The following is a 17,285-nucleotide window of genomic DNA, read 5'->3' on the forward strand; positions in this document are numbered from 1 at the left end:
TTTGTATTAATAATTATAACAAACTAGTGGAGTAGTTTCACAAAAAATAATTGAATATCAATTCAATAAAAATTTAATTAAAATTACACTTGTTTGAAAAGAAACTCAACATCTTTTAATATGTATTATAGAAGTCGGTCATTTCAATTTTGTAACTTTTATGTATTTACAATTATGGCTGAACTTGAGAACTTACCAACATTTTAAGTCGACTCCGTTACCTCCGATGTGGAAATATTTTTCGGGGAACCATTCCTGAACTTCTTGGAATAAGTTGTTTATTAATTTGTAGGTATTGTTTTTAATCGGATTCATGGGGCCCAAGAAAATTCCGTAACATTTTGTAAGCACATATGGATACGCCACTCCCCACGAAGTTGTGTGTCCTGTTTCAAATTATTACTGTACATTCAGCACTACAGACCAAACGAATAATAACATCTGATGTAATAACCTGCAGTAAGTAATGTGTTTTCATGCAACTGCCTAAGTAGGTAACACGACTTCAGCAGTGTTCGTTAAACTAGATCCTAACCTCTCAGTAACAATACAAGACGCTTATATCATAAACTATGTACCTGGAACATCGAATTCAGGGATGACCCGAATTCCTCGCTGCCTTGCGTATTCGATAACGTTCATGATATCGAATTTGGTGTACACCATAGAATTATGAAAAGCACCGAGTTCACTGCAAAAAATAATGTAGTCATGTTTGTCTGTCCCGAAACTTTTTGACGCATCCACTAAGTGTGGGTACTCGAGTTAAATAACAACAAGTCTAAGAGACCCCCCACACTAGCGTCTTTCGAGCAGCAGCGTCTTACCAACTGTCGCACAGCGTCGACACGACGGACGTCCGCGCGGCCGCGACTCGATGCCAGCACAGCATATTATATCCGAGCGTATATCGCTCAGTGCTGGCGTTGCGTCAACAAATTAGTTAGGGATACTACGTCGCATCGCCGCCGCGCGGAAGTCGTGTCGACGCTGTGCGTGCATTGGCTAGACGCTGACGCTCGAAAGACGCTAGTGTGGGGAGTCTCTTAATACCGTAATAATTATCTTACACTATAGTGGCGTCGGTATGGGGAAAATTATAATTTTTTTTTTGTAAAAAAGGTAATGTCTGTCCTGTCTTAATAATTTTATATCTGTCTTAATAAGTTATCGAGACAGTACATACAACACAGAAAGTTCTAGGTTTAGTAATTACAGATATTCTCAACCGAAAAAGCACTAATTCTCTTCGTATATACCACGCATAACTTTACCTTGTTTCCCAGTGGGGTAACATAATAGAGACCTCGTCTTGCGATCCTAACATACTTACCTATTTTGCTCTCTTTTGCAACCATATTTTCTCAAACGCTCGTGTGTTTCTAGGTATACCTACTTTGTAACTGACTTTTTTATACCCATTAATTTTTGGGTACACCATTCGTCTGCCTAATTAAAAAAAATAAACTAGTCGGAAATAACATTAAATACAAAACCTAAGTTCAGGAATTCTTTGGCTCTCGAACGGAAAGCTTTCGTCGTCAACGATGTGCCAGTGGAAGACATTCATTTTGTTCATAGCCATTGCATCTAGAGTCTTTAAAATATTGTCGACCGAAATAAAATGTCGCGCCGTATCCAACATCAAGCCTCGGTGTGCATAACGTGGGTAATCTTCTATCTCCGTCGTGTTTATTCGGACTTCCTGTAGAATGTATAATAATAATAATATAATTTATATCGGATAAAAATAATCCATATTTAGTCAGTATACAACATTGACTTACAAATAAATGGACGACGGGTCTAATACAAAAACCACGAAAAAATATGTCCTAAGTCAACCTATTTAAACGTAGTGACATGTAAAGGAATATGAAAAAGCTAAAACGTTGAATTTAAATTGTAATGTCATCGCAGTACTGTCTAATTTTGCTTGTTTCGCTGTCAGTCGAACAAACGAAGACTAAAGCGCGAATGACGCTCTGTATACGATTTTAACGCCCTATAAGTTCGGACACTTTTTAGCGCGGACCCGACGTCCATATAATTGTAAGTCAATGGTATACAATCATAATTTCTTATGTAACTAGTGTTAGTAATCCATTTTAATTTAATTTAATGTTTATGTTGACCCAGCCAATGTTCAATTACTGGGCACATACCTGAGTGCGACTGTGTTCAAATTGGTGTTGCTGCACGCACACGGAGTAGCGTGGAAGCGCAGCGCTTCCACATTATTTATTAAATTACAATAATTATAATTATTCACATTTATGTGTTGGTAGGAGAAATCTACTCACCTCAAAATTTGTCGACAAGTAAAAGAGCTGTGAGAAAGTTTCCATTCCTCTAACAATTCCCCACAACGAGTCACTATATAGAATAGCCGTTTTTGAGACTGAAAGAGTATCTGGCGGAAAGAATAGCTTAATGTAGTATACGATTATGAGTAGCATAAATAGGTATGTTTAAAATTAATGTTCCATACAATTTTCGTTCATGCCGAAGTTGGGATATTCATCGCATGGTTGAGTTAAATTTATTTTTAGTCCCTGTATAATGCCTTGGTAGCGTTTGCGATTCTCCTCTCTGGCAACTTTCTCAACACGGTACCGTCGAAACATGAACTTAATGTCTTTCTTCTGACTCCAACTCTCGCGTTTCTTTAGTTCCCTTTGGGATATCTTGTAAAAATCGTTCAGAACCGCCTTGTATCTGGTTACAGCATTCTCAAGAATTAAGCAATTTCGGTTTATTATCTGCAATATCAAGAGTAAGGATCTTTTAAAAATCCTAAAGTATGTATGATGTTTCTCTAATCTATTTTTTCAAGTAAAATAGAAAATATAGTAGTAAAGTAGAAAATACCAACCTACAGCGATCGTCTGACTAAATTTGGCATGATTAGTCTTGAAAAAAGACGACAAATATCTGATTTATGCATGTTTCACAAGATTGCTAACGGTTGTGCAGATGCTACCTTACTCCAGATGATATATATATGAAGGTGCCAACTCGTTCTGTGCGTATACCCCAATTATTCCGTATTCCACACTCTGTTAATAAAGTCTCGAGTAATAATCCGATATACAGAATGTGTAGATATTATAATGACATCTGTGCTAATAATGATCTTTATAGTAGTGGTTACATAGTTTTTAGAAAGTCTCTACATTCCAATGTACCACCTTAATTTTGTTACGTAACTTTTTCATTCTTTTTTGTAATATCTCTTAATGGTGCTGTTTATTTGTTATATATATATATATTTAGTTAATTCTTAGGTGCTACTGTTTATTATATATACTAAAGTGTTGTGTATAGCTATAATTGGGTTGCAGGTTTATAACCATTCATGTAGAATAGTTTTTGTCTGTTGTAAATTATGATCTGTAATCTGTTGCTGTACCTTATCCAATAAAAAAAAAGTATAAAAATTGTGATACTTTCGGTCCGGACACATTGGCTCTGTGGCATAAAGTCACAATTAAAATTGTGCGTACAAGTAATTTTCATGTATTGTGGTCAGACAGAACAGTGAAAAAACTGTCTGAGGTTCATTACCAAGTTTTCGCCATTCAAATTGTGATCAAGCTAGGAAGTATATATATTTCTTTCTAAAATGATCATGACGATATGACGATGATCTAGCAAGCTCAATCACACGGAAACAACCAAAATGTGCGTCTAATGTTCTTACGAATGGATACCAGGTTACAAACCAACAGGTTTTTAGCCCCAGGAAGCGGTGTAGGTGGTGTACTCACGATTTCCGTCCGACATCCGTCCGAAACAATTACTGTCAAATAAGTAAATTCGACAAAATTAAAAGACAAGTATCAAGTAGGAAGCTTCATTCGCATCACGCGTCTTTTCATTTGGTCAAGTATTGCTTATTTGGCAGTAATTGTTTCGGACGGAGATCTAGAGTAGACCCCCAGCACCGGAGTCTACAAACCTTAGTTAATCGGCAGGTATTTGTATAAAGATATGAGATGAGATTATATTAAATAACGCACAAACTCATAGCCCCGCACTGGGGAAACCCTGTATCGCGGGTGCCATGGACACACACATAGACAACCACAACGTTAAACCGAAACTCACGAGATAAATAAATGTAGGCAATATAAATATTTCTCCTGACTCGGGAATCGACCGGGTAATCGTTCGGCCACTGAGGCAGTTAAATTTAAATTAAAAAGTTAAATATAAAGCATAAATTGAAAAGGAACTTTTTAATAATTTTATTACATACGTGACTACGATAAAGAAAATTGGAACTTGCAGTTTTATTTTTGTGTATGTAGTCAAATTTCAGAACATGCAAACCCAAATTTGAATCGATTCAAGAAATTTCTTACCGAGAATTGAAATTCACTCGGAGAAAATGTAAAGAAAGTTGCTTTCTTCAAAGTATAACGAGGTTTGGGCCAAACCTCTCCTTTCGAATGATGCTTCACGTGGCACCATACCAAACTTAGAAGCCCACAAAAGTAGTACCAACGTATCATAGTGCTCAACAACACTTAAGTAACAAATATGGGACTTTTTCTTGAGAAAAATCTAGAAGTATTTTTATTGTAAATGTTTATTACTTATGAATAATTAATATTTATGTAATTTAATTAATTTTGTAATGGGATTAACGGATATAATTAAAAACGTTTAATTAGCGTAAAATTTAATTAACCAGGTTGCTGCATGTAATTTTATTACACTAATTGCACAGACATCTTCCAGTGTGAAATTTTATTATGCTGAGACACCGGTTGCCAGACAAAATATCTGTGCAAACGTGTTAATACACACGTCAAAACTGTCTAGGGATATTTTAGTTTTTCACGGATTGCAAAGAAACTACAAAAAGTTCTTAAAACGTTCTTATATCAAAATGCGCAGTATTTTATAATCTGACAGAAAATTTAATAAAAAAACCTTTTTACATTTATTTTTAATGACGTTTATGGTAAAAATAGAAAAAGTTAACTTTGTCCTAAAATAAAAACTGCTCTTTTTGGTTATTACAGAGAAAAACAATATTATTTGAAACAATTAATGTGTTACGAAATAAAATTTAATAATCTGAAAAGCACCTCGGATGTTTATAACGCGTCTGCAACAATTGTGCATACCCAAAATGAGGCTATCAATATCTCCTTGTGAGATAAGGTCCCAGGTTTGACGAAGATGCATAAAATGTTGATTTTGTAAATCCCTTCATTGAAGCACGTCACACGCGTGCTCATTCGGATTTAAATCCTGGGGCTGGGCGGGCCAGTCCAATGTCTTAACATTATGTTGCTGCAGCCATTGACATAATATTCGAGCTGTGTGAGGGCGAGCATTATCATGCATAGGCATAAAGTCCTGATCCATTTGCAACCGATGTGGTCGGACTACAAGTTCTAGCACCTCATTACGACATTTTGCGGCAGTTAAATTGCCCTGCCCGCAAATGAGGTCAGTTCTCTCTCCTAGGCGTATTCCTGCCCATACCATAATTGTTCCACCTTGATATGGATGGACTTCTTGGGGATTTTGCAGGCGACTCGTAATACGTCCAAGTGTTCGCCAAACGCGTATTCTTCGTGTATCTGGATGAAAGTCGAACCGAGATACATCCGAGAATAACACCCTAGACCATTGTCGATTGTTCCAAGCCAAATGTTCATTTGCCCATAGTAATCTTCGACCGCGATTGCCTCGTCGTAGTGCTGGAACCCGAAGTGGTCTACAAGCATGTAGGTTGACTTCGTGCAGTCTCCTCCTCACAGTTTGGTCGCTCACTAGGACCTGGTGTTCCGATTGAAGCTTTAAAACCAATTGCCTAGCCGTAATTTACGTTGTGTCTTTGCTATAACTTGTAGAAATCGGTCTTGTCTTGTGGTAGTCACCCGACTATTCCCTGTGTGCGGCACAACCGCATCGCCAGTGTCTCGGTAGCGAGACCATAATCTTGACATGACGCTTTGACTGGTGCCAATGGTATCAGCAACATTGCACTGGATCACGCCGCATTCTAGCATGCCTACGGCTCTCAACATCTCTTCTTTACTTAAATGTCGGCGTTCCACAGTATAGAAACAACCACCAGTAATAATGCAGTTAATAAATTTGTGAAAAAAAATATTTCATCTTTTAGACACACAGAGGAAAACAAACTATCGTAACAAAATTCACAAAATACAATCGCATCAGTCGTTCTTTTGTTTTGAATTTGAATTTAGAATACAGAAAAAATGTGCCAGGAACAAATTAACGTTTAAATCTTTTTGATATGATCATCAGTACTTTTAGGCTCGTATTTTAGAACTCTACTCAATGCTCAAGTCGGGACTTGAGTATGATTCAAAGCACTAGAAATCATACTCGAAGTTCTTGCCATTAGGGTCGTATTTCCAGTGCTTGAAATACGACTCTAATGGCAAGGACTTGAGTATGATTTTCAGTGCTCACTGCAATACTCAAGTCCTGACTTGAGTATTGAGAAGAGTTCTGGAACACGACTCTGAGGTCGTATTATAGAACTCTACTCAATGCTCAAGTCAGGATTTGAGTATGGTTTAAATCACTCGAAATCATACTCAAGTCCCTGGCATTAGGGTCGTATTTCCAGTGCTTGTGTTTCCAGTGCAATCCTGACTTGAGCATTATGTAGAGTTCTAGAATACGACCCTCAGTTATTCTAATAAACGTGAAATATCCTTAAACAGTGTTGATGTGTGTATTTAATTTACTATGAATAATAATCATAAAAATAGATAGTTCTCTATAGCGCCGAAAAGTGCAAAATATTAGGAAAATCTCATGAAAATAGATATTATAGCTTGAATTTGTCACGCAATAAATAATATTTTCCTTTCGCCAAAATCAATTTGGTCACCTTTAAGCAAGGATGGAAAAAACGACTTGAGATGTTATAATGAATACAATATACCGGCCGTTGAATACTGGCTATACGTATGAACACTAGGCCGGGACAAAAGAAAAACTAGTTTATTGGTTGCTTGCAACTTGGTTGCAATTAATAACCTCCCGCATCTCAAGAGTCCTGGGCTCGAATTTGGGCTTGTACAGGGTCAAGAACACGTCAACCTTAACATTTTAGATTTAAATCCAACTCTATGCCGCGTACGATAAGAACGGTCCAAAGTTCAAAGTGTTAAGCTTGACGTGCTCTTGTACGTACGTACATAAATACCTTTAAAAACAAAGTGAAGAAATCGGCACACACTTGCAAATCAGTGTGTAAAGTTCTCAATCCGCATTGGGCCCGCGTGGGAACAACAGCCCAAGACCTCTTATCATGAGAGGATGCCCGTGGTCAGCAGTGGGACTATACACAAGCTAAATTATTATGAAGAAGAACTACGTACATTACGTTTTGAGTTCCTTAATTCTTTATTATTTATTTATTGTCCAGAACGCTAACCTATAACCAATGCACAATGATACGCATTTTAAGTAAATAATAAAATAACGAGCCGAGCCGACTTATCAACTCAAAATACCGACATTTTATGTCAAAATGTCTGTTCATAATCGTGAATGTAGCCTTTAATTTTATTATTTGTCTATGATAAATTTGACTAAAAAAAAACGCCATGACTGTCATTGTCAAAGTAATTCTAGACGGAATAGTTGATTGTATTGTTGGTATTAAAATTTAATAAAATAAAAAATAATTCGCATTGAGATATCGCAAATTACTACAGTGAGAATATAGACATAATGTTGAACATAGTAAATCTTGTTTTTATCGTCTCCTTAAGTCTTTTTGGTAACACAGTTTGGTCAGTAAATCCTGTTGAGGAAGATGTTGGGAATGGAAGATACACGATTGAGGGCCGCGTTTTTCCTCCCGAGGAACTGGTAGAGACCCAGTGGCAAGCCGAGACAAGGGTCCACGTTAACGGCGGGGAATATGTGGCTTTTATTAGGAATGACGACACATTTGTCGTTCACAATGTTCCTTCGGGTTCATACGTAGTCGAGATAGTACATCCAGACTACATGTACGAGCCTGTGAGAGTGGAAATTAACTCTAAAGGAAAATTTAGAGCTAGAAAAGTCAACTATATACAGACCTCACAGATTATTCAGGTACCTTATCCTCTGCGAATGAAACCACTGTCCAAGTTCCGATATTTCCAAATTCGTGAACAATGGAGGCTGACTGACTTCTTGTTTAACCCTATGGTGATTATGATGGTGTTGCCTTTGTTGCTTATCATGATTTTGCCAAAGATGATGAATGACCCAGAGACCAAAGAAGACTTGAAACAAATACACAATTTGACTCGAATGGGAGAGATGCCGGAGATGTCAGAAATGATCACCAATCTGTTTAGTGGGGGCGCCGCCGCTAAACCATCATCATCCAAGACAAAACAAATCAAAAAGAAGTAGTGTTGTGATATGAAATTAGATAGTATTGACTAATTATTTATAATCAATTACTGTATAGGTATAGTTGTCTTAACAATAAATTGTTCTACTACATATATCTCTTTCCTAATTTTAATTGTATCCTTGTAGGAAATGGTTAGTCTACTGCATTTTTTTCTGTTATACCAGAATGACATCGAATAAAAAGAGATAGTTTTCTTAGTTTCCAAACCTGTCTAGGGCATATGTTTGCCTTGAAATTGGTACTATATACTTATCAGAATGGAACATTGGCTTACGAAGTGCAGACATCTCAAATGCTTCATGTCTGACTACAGTATCGTCTCTCACTTAGCTTGAAGTTAGACAAGTCACTGCTATTCAATAATAGTGACCTAAACCAAAATAGTTAATTATTTATCATGTTAATGTAGATCAGGGTAGATATCATACATTTATCTGGTCTGTGACAAAAACCTAGAAATTCAAACTCGGGGCTTGCCAGTGGTCTATGGAGTGCAGCATACTAGGTGCAAACTATGAAGTGAATGCAATGTTTTTGAAACAACACACTGGAAGGCTGCCAAGTTGAAATGGAACTGGGCTGGACACATTTGCTATATACTGGGTGAGTTGTGGGGATAACCATGGAGTGGAAATCCTACAGCTCAAAACGGAGACATGGCAGAGCTCGTCAGCAATGGTGGCATGATTTGGATTCAATTTTAAAGGACTGGCTAGATGCAGCACAAAACCAGAACCAATGGACAAAGACCCTTCCTTCTCCATTGGATCTGGTGGCCCTTGCTCAGCAGTGGAACACAATAGGCTTATGCAAAATAAATAACTTTACTTAAACTTCACGGAAGTAATTAAAATTGTTGAATTTTTATTTTGTTGTTATTTTTAATGTGTAACCAATAGTTATTTTACTTGGGTATTTACAAGTAAAATTATGTACTTAATTGAAATAAAAATATAACTATTTTGTTTTGATTTTTTGCTTTTAATTTTAATCATTTCCGGATATGAAAGAGAGGGTATGCTCAACGCACATTACTTTATGTTTAAAGAAATAGTCTACCCATACCAATCTTACTCAGCGTGACTATGGTTGAATTTTTAAAATTTGAATATTCAGATAAAAAGTCGCCATGTGGTCGGTCCTGGTCGCAAAATTGCTATATTGATTTAGTCGGTCCGCCGTTCAGAAGTTATAAAGGATATGTTATTGTCCACTCTGGAATAAGCTTGTTCCAGCGGCACCATTTCGCAAACTTCTGAACCACAGCACCTAGCTGAGATCTGATTGCACGAAAAAAAATCGTGATTTAGTCAATTCCAGTCACAAAAACCTAGAATTAGTCAGTCCGCCGTTCAGAAGTTATAAGGGTGTTTTAATGTCCACGCTGGAATAAGCTTATTCCGGCAGCACCATTTTTTAATCTCGAGAACCACAACACCTACCTTGGATCTGATTACACTAAAAAAGTCATGATTTAGTCTGTTCTACTCGTAAAAAACTAGATTTAATCGGTCCGCCGTTCAAAAGTTTTAAGAGTTGTTTATCCATTGTCCACGCTGGAATAAGTTTATTCTGGCGGCACCATTATTGAATCTGGAGAACAATACCTTGGATCTGATTAGACTAAAGTCATGATTTAGTCGGGTGTAGTCGTAAAAAAATAAATTTAGTCGTTACGCAGTTTTTAGCTATTAGAGTGTTTTACTGTCCACGCTGGATTAAGCTTATTCCGACGCGGCGGCACCGTTTTGGGATCTCGAGAACTACAACACCCGGCTTGGATCTGATTGCACCCAGAAAACGTGAATTAGTAGGTTCTAATCGCGAAATTTTAGAAGATACAACGAGTTTATTATATCAAGGTTATATAATACCTGTGTTAGTGTCGGAGCTCATATTATGTGCCAACAACACTGGGCTTGTATGAGAACAGTTTTCTTCAGAAGGCGCGATAGAGATATTTTGCTATCGTAGAATGCCACTGATGTGTAAAAGTTTAAATAAAAGTAATATAAAATTTCAAGGGTTTTATTTGGAAATAAATCTATGAAGAGTCAACCAGATTTCACCACTCTTCCTTTACACATATAAAAGCTTTGTGTAATTGAATACACACGAATACAAAAAAAAGTTAAAAAATCAGTCATTTGGTAAATTTGGACGGAGAACTACTTAAGTAACATATGCTTATAATGTAATTACAAATGAGATTCACTGTTTCTATAAACCTGAAAAATACAAGGGTCTGTCCATTAAGTTTCACAAGGACGGTAGAAACGTTTTGTACTACATACATAAAAGAAACAAAATGTGGCATTAAATTAAATAAAGATTTATAGTGGTGTTTGTATAAAAAAAATCTTATATACTATCTAAATAAAATCCAATATACACATTTATTGTATATAAAATTTTCTCAAATAGATGTGATATATATTTCTTTATTATATAAAATTTCATATTGTTACTAAATAAGGCATTCCAAGTACATTTTGTTATTGCATGATTTAGAATTTGATTTTATTTATTATAATAGAAAATCGTCCACGTCATAGCAGTACTCAAGTAAAAAGGAGTTATTTACACTAATACCTAAATATCAATGCATTTTGCCACTAAAGTCTACAACAATAAGGCAAGTGATGCATTTCATGCTTAGTTTAATTTTCTATTGTTTCTTCTATAGTTTGAAATTATTCGATATACTAAATTAGTTGTGAAATTAAAACATGACCACGAAAGCACCGACAAAATAAAGAAAGATAATACAGATTTTATATAGTATATAAACGTCATATTAAATGATTCTTTACATAAAGGACACTGGATGTTGTCTATTACACTAGAGAACACAATATTTAAACTACAACTAACTGGAATGGAAAAAGAAATACAGAAGTGGAAAATTCATTTTGGAAAACGTTCAGATATTAATAACTCTTGTTTAATTATATGACTCGAAAGCAGTCTTCACAAATTATTTAGTTTTTATTTTGTAGTATTCAATTCATTTAAGCTTATAAAATGGCCTTTGATTTAGTGTGTATATGGCGACAAGATTCTAGATCTTTTACTGGAGACAGCTTTTGATCTAGACAAATATTTCTTTTTTGCTACACCGTTTGAGAATACGTAAATAAAAGGTAGGCGCTAGAAAACTGCATATTGTTCATTATTTATAAAAACAAATCTAGGCAGGATAAAGGTCTATCCACGCATATCCGGGACGTGCCCGGGCCGTGCTCCGTCAGGGGCTTAAAAAAATATCCTTGCGTAAATTTTGAATGAACTCGTTCACACATGGCCGTATCCGGGCCGACACCGGGACGAGCCCGCAGTTCATACAAGCTAGCACGCCCCGTCCACGTCCCGGGCACGGTCTCGATGTGTGTGGATAGTCCTTAATCTTGTTCAGAATGCATTTTTTTTAAATTGAAATTTCAGTATTGTCATGTGGACGGCAACACGTGATACAGCTTTCGTTCTGTGGCTATAAAATTCATAATCCTTCCAGAGGTATCAAACTAATTCAATTTTAACCTAAGTGAGAAACATCAAATGCAAAATAGTACCTAACGGTGGTTAATAACAAATAATAAAAGAAATAATTACAACGTGAATTGCGTTTTGATATTTGCCGATTACTACCTAATGTATTCTTAAATAGAAAAGTGATTCACAACACTTATTACCAAAATATGTCTTTGTCACACACAATGATATTACAATATTATCTAGCAATTACATCACTTTGAATATAAATATTCAAAAATATCACTAGAGCTAATAAAAAAGATAGAGAGAGAGAAGATAGGGCTCAACGTAAACATATAAAACATCTATTATATACACACAGGTGTATTAAAATAAAATAAAAACAATAAGGTACAGAAGATATTAATGATATTTTTGAACATTTATTGAACAATCGTTGTCCGCGTTTGATTTGAAAGCCATGCACACATTATTGAACTCGAAAATCGAACAAGTGTGTCTCTGTTCACATTTTGAATAATGTTACGTACACACTTGTGCAATCATATAATGCGTGCACGCCTTAAAACTAGAACAGGTCTAGCATTCTGAATACGTCCTGGAAGGCACTAAATTTGTACGTAAAGGTTGAATTCTGATATGCTAAATAACCAATCATTTGTCCGTAATAAAATAAGTGTTAAATTCGTACATGAAAGACCAAATGAACGCAGACAACGTAACCTGTTTCAATACTACGTTATCACGAAGAAAGGTAATGATGGCCGCCAGAACCGTGTTAGAGTTACAACGAGCGTTACCAGAAGCAAGGGTAAAGCGACGGAGCATCGCAACGCCGCGTTGTAGATTGCGCAGTAGGGGCATTGTGACGAGCCGCACACCTCGCAGATGTTCAGCAGGAACGTTGGCAGGGCGTCGAATATTGTCTCGTTGTACCGCTCTATTACGAATAACATATATTTATTAAAGTTTTTTATAGACATAATCTCAGTACAGAGTACTAAAAAAAACCGACCTCAAAAGTTCGTGGAAGTACATGTACAGGGTGATAAAAAAACGACGGCTACGATTTTAAAGGAGCATACTGTGTAATGCAAATAAAAAAATACAGGTTCGTTTTTTATTTCAAATACTTAACAAATAAATAAGTTATGACACGACTCAGTTTTTCACTAATATGTTCTATTACTGAATCTTATGCACAAGAAAACAAATGGTCAGTGATTTTTTTCATCATCCTGTATTTGCAAAGTTTTACTGAAATCGGTTACCGGAAAGCAAACCCGGATTCATCCCCTAGTTCGCCAATATACGGGACTTAAATGAGGAGATAATAAAAATCGGTGCTCACAGCTTTTGATTTTACTAGGAAAGGGTGTTCTAACCCTTGGAAAATGTGTGAAGACCCAAAACTGTCATCGGGGCAGCGTGGCGAGGACACTGAAAGCTTTGTTCGCTTCCAACAGTACTTCTATTGAAAGCAATATATCATTAGGCAACGTAAAACAACTTACCAGGCGCATAATAGTCGTAGACGCGTACCGCGAGGTACCTTGACATGTTGGCAACGGGGTACCATCTCTCGATCGTGAAGTTTACGCACGTTTGTTCTTGGTCCAACTGCAAATTACGACTTTGTTAATTTTTGGTCGTCATAGCGTTTGTCGCATACATGAGTTCATATATAACTTAGTAGCAGTAGAGCTTCCTATGAAAGGGTACGTCCAGGGTAGTACTGCCACCTTATCAATTTCTGCCGCCAAGCAGTAGTGTCGGCTCCACTGTGTTCCGGTTTTGAAGGGTAAGGGTGTTGTCGAAATTACAATCACATGGGACTTGTTTTTTTTTTTTTTTTTTTTTTATTTAGGAAAAACATACAGTCTTATACAAATGTTACATATAAAAAAACATTAAAATTACAAACAGACCAGATTGTTCCATTAAATAATTACGAATATAAGAAAATTTGTACAACGGACAACAGTATAGATGACATCCAACAAAAAAAAAAGAAATTAAACAATATAAGGTTATGCATTAGGTGCTCTGTGAAATATAATATCTCCCACTTTTCGCTTATACTTTACCAGTGATAAAGAGAACATATCGACGTCTATCAAGTTGTCGTTATAATACCTACACGAGCGTCTAATAAATGAGTTTCTGGCGTAATTGGTAGAACATGGATAACAATAAAAAGATTTTTTGGAACGTGAGGAGATTCTTGGAACATAGAAATTAATCAATTGTAGTAAGGAAGCAGAGTCTATATTACCATTAACTATTTTATATAGGAAAATTTCATCCAAGAAGACACGTCTGTTACCTAGGGAATCTATATTATACCTTTTACCGGCAGTTTCATAGTCAACAAAGAAATTCCCTGTTCGGTAGTCTAATGATTTTAGAAATTTGTTTTGAACTTTTTCAATGCGTGCAATATGAACGGTGTATTGGGGGCTCCATACGACACATGCAAATTCTAAAAGTGATCGAACGAAAGAATAATATAAAAGTTTATAGGTAAATGCTTTATTAAATGGTCTAGTAAGGCGAAGAATCATACCAAGTTGCTTATAAGCTCTACCAATTATATTATCAATGTGAATATTAAAATGTAGCTTGGCATCTAATATCACCCCGTCAACTTACGTCTCAGGGTGACAGGCGCAGTGGCAGTGCCCCTCTTTCTTTCTCTCATCTTTGCGATTTAAAGCTCAGTGGCACTGCAACTGTTATAGACAGGCGTGTAGCTTACCATCAGGCGCACGACTTGTTCTTTCCGTCACTTGATGTTATAAAAAAATACTGTGACATCAAGAAGAGTCCTAACCACAACTAGAACGCTTTCTCGCGATCTCCCCTAGAACCATGTTGTGAATGGACTTCACCATGAACGGACTTTGATTCCGAAATTCTGTTCCGTGTTGTGATGAAAACAATTTTAAAATTACGTCCACTGAGTGTTGTAAATAACGATGATGTAGGTCACCTGGTATCGAACACTTAAAATCGCTATAGGAAATACATAGTGACAAATCACATTCAGCCTTTATCAGTAACAAAATAAAATCGAAAATCTCTCACGCAGGACAAGCGTTCGGGTAACACAGTTTTTTGTCGTAAATCGAGTTTTACTACAGAATTGTGTGTGTATTTTACTTTAGTGGAATATTTTACTTTTTATTCAGCCGATAAATCCGGATACAAAAAAAATCCAGACATGTCCGGAGACATCCGGACCGACGGTAACCCTGTTCCCGTATCAATGACATTGCAAGCAGTAGAGCTCCTTGTGAAAGAGTTCGTCCAGGGAAATACTGCCACCTTACCTATTTCTGTTGCCAAGCAGTAATGTCAGCAATACTGTGTTCCGGTTTTCAAGGGCAAGGGTGCTGGTGAAATTACAGGCACATGGGACTTGTCAGCTTATGTCTCAGGGTGACGGGCGCAGTGGCAGTGCCCCTCAGATCTTTGCGATTTAAAGCTCTGAGAGCACTGCAACTGTTATAGACAGGCGTGTAGCTTGCCATCAGGCGCACGATTTGTTCGTCCCGTCACTTGATGTATAAAAAACTAGAATGTATACGCACATAGTCGAAGTAGAAGAGCATCTTGGCCGGCAGGAACTTGGCACGCTGCAATGTGGGCACACGCCGGGACAGCACATACGCGTCCAGCTTCTGCTGCTGGATCATGTACCCCGTGGGTATGCCCACCTCCAGTACCGCCATGCCCGACCGGGGAGACTCTTCCAGCAACGTCCAGCTGTCAGCAGCATAGCAATGGTTTTCAATATTGATTTATATAAACGAGTATGAAAATGATGGCATGACATTTTTAACCAATTTGAAAAAAGGGATGTTCTATGATTCCTTCATTTTCATGTGGTCTATGGTTCACCAATTTCTAGAGCTGTTTTACTAATACAAAGTTTTCAGAAAATTTTAGTTTAAATAAATTTGATTTATTATTATTTATTTCAGATCCTGTTTTCTTTTATTACAAGCTAAATTATGAACTTTTAAATGAGACGTGCGGTATTCCTGCGCTATGGTACAGTCAACAGCGATCAGGGATTCGGGTTTAAGAACGCAGGAATGATACATGTATCGAGTCAGACCGCTTTCTGCAGTTGCGCAAGCGACACGCACTAATAATCCAACCACCTCAAGTTGTTACCGAGGATGGCTGAAAAAAACCTTATTATTATTTTATTGCAGTTGTTTCAATACCTGGCGCAAGTCTGGTACTCGATGTGCGATTGATTCCGCCCGAAGAAGTGCGCGTGCGTGAGCAGCGAGAAGCAGCGCAGCGGCGGTTCCGTCTGGAAGGCGGCGATGTCCACGTTGTACTGCACGGACATCTGCAGCACGGCGTAACCAGCGCCGCGTGCTGTCACCTTCACCGTGCCCCACGCCTCCGGGATCTAAACGCGCACAAGTTCGTTATACGTTGAGGAATTGATTTGGTGGTAACATTTACATACAGACAATACAGTCATGCCTTTAGATTCTAATTGAGCTAGGCAAAGACAAAGACATCGTCACTGAGCGATCCTGGAAAACTTCTCTTGCTTCACTTACATTCATCAATACTTCCAAACACGCACTCTTATTCTTCTATAGTCTGTCTTTTTTGACGATGGAGTAAAATTACTGCGTAAAAGTGTTGCTCGCTTGCAAACAGCTAGTGATTACAATCGATAAATATTACATGGACTATCGACTGAATGTTGGTTACATTTATAAAATAAATAGCTGAATTTGTTTAATTTTAATCATCATTGGCCCATTATTAGTCCAACAGCTGGGCACAGGTTAATTTTGAATCGTTAATTTTCATCGTTTGTGTATATAAAATACAAATAGGAGACATATTTTAGATATTTTCATTTGAATTTAATAGACATATCAAATCCGCCTCTCGTTATTAAAATGTGTATGACTAAAAATTGGTATCGATACCAATAGACTAATTGTCAAAAAAAATAAGAATAAAGAATACAATAACGTAATGACTAATATTAGAACGTCGTAACAGTTTCAATTCTGACTTTTTTGGCAAAATTATAAACTATCGATAAAACTATCGACAACAATTACATGACTATTTAAAATTTTACGAAAACTGGCAAACCCGCAAAACACATTTTACTCCATCTTCAAAAAAGACAGACTATAACTTTGCTCTACAAGTCTTTTTAAGAACATTTTTAGGAAATCCTAAAAATGTTCTTAAAAAGACTTGTAGAGCAAAGTTAATACATATAAAGTAAATACTTTACAATTAATTTTACATTAACCTCTACTGAGTAATAAGAATTTACCATATTTTATCAGCAGTAACATTTTCATTTGTCTTGCCATTC

General features: G+C 36.7%; 3 protein-coding genes across 3 annotated transcripts in view; 1 reads left to right on the forward strand and 2 right to left on the reverse strand.

Annotated features, from left to right (window-relative positions):
- Positions 1–4,549, reverse strand: part of LOC113230802 (beta-hexosaminidase subunit alpha-like) — a 5,130-nt gene extending 581 nt beyond the window's left edge. The window contains exons 1-6 of the mRNA XM_026464891.1: positions 4,368–4,549; positions 2,492–2,762; positions 2,304–2,413; positions 1,497–1,705; positions 579–691; positions 197–386 (exon numbers count right to left, since the gene is read on the reverse strand). Coding sequence (XP_026320676.1) covers positions 197–386; positions 579–691; positions 1,497–1,705; positions 2,304–2,413; positions 2,492–2,762; positions 4,368–4,517 — 1,043 coding nt within the window. The 5' untranslated portion in view covers positions 4,518–4,549. The remainder of the gene's footprint in view (positions 1–196; positions 387–578; positions 692–1,496; positions 1,706–2,303; positions 2,414–2,491; positions 2,763–4,367) is intronic.
- Positions 4,550–7,722: 3,173 nt separating this feature from the next.
- On the forward strand, positions 7,723–9,176 carry LOC113230909 (ER membrane protein complex subunit 7). The gene has a single exon (XM_026465019.1). The coding sequence runs from the start codon at positions 7,738–7,740 to the stop codon at positions 8,413–8,415; it is 678 nt and encodes a 225-aa protein (XP_026320804.1). The 5' UTR covers positions 7,723–7,737; the 3' UTR covers positions 8,416–9,176.
- A 1,674-nt stretch (positions 9,177–10,850) lies between these two features.
- LOC113230803 overlaps positions 10,851–17,285 on the reverse strand; it is a 51,851-nt gene continuing 45,416 nt past the window's right edge. Inside the window, exons 25-28 of the mRNA XM_026464892.1 lie at positions 16,150–16,343; positions 15,508–15,682; positions 13,429–13,534; positions 10,851–12,854 (exon numbers count right to left, since the gene is read on the reverse strand). Coding sequence (XP_026320677.1) covers positions 12,649–12,854; positions 13,429–13,534; positions 15,508–15,682; positions 16,150–16,343 — 681 coding nt within the window. The 3' untranslated portion in view covers positions 10,851–12,648. The remainder of the gene's footprint in view (positions 12,855–13,428; positions 13,535–15,507; positions 15,683–16,149; positions 16,344–17,285) is intronic.

The sequence above is a fragment of the Hyposmocoma kahamanoa genome, unplaced genomic scaffold (genome assembly GCF_003589595.1).
Source record: "Hyposmocoma kahamanoa isolate Upper Pololo Valley unplaced genomic scaffold, ASM358959v1 64, whole genome shotgun sequence".
In the NCBI taxonomy this organism is placed as follows: Eukaryota; Metazoa; Arthropoda; class Insecta; order Lepidoptera; family Cosmopterigidae; genus Hyposmocoma; species Hyposmocoma kahamanoa.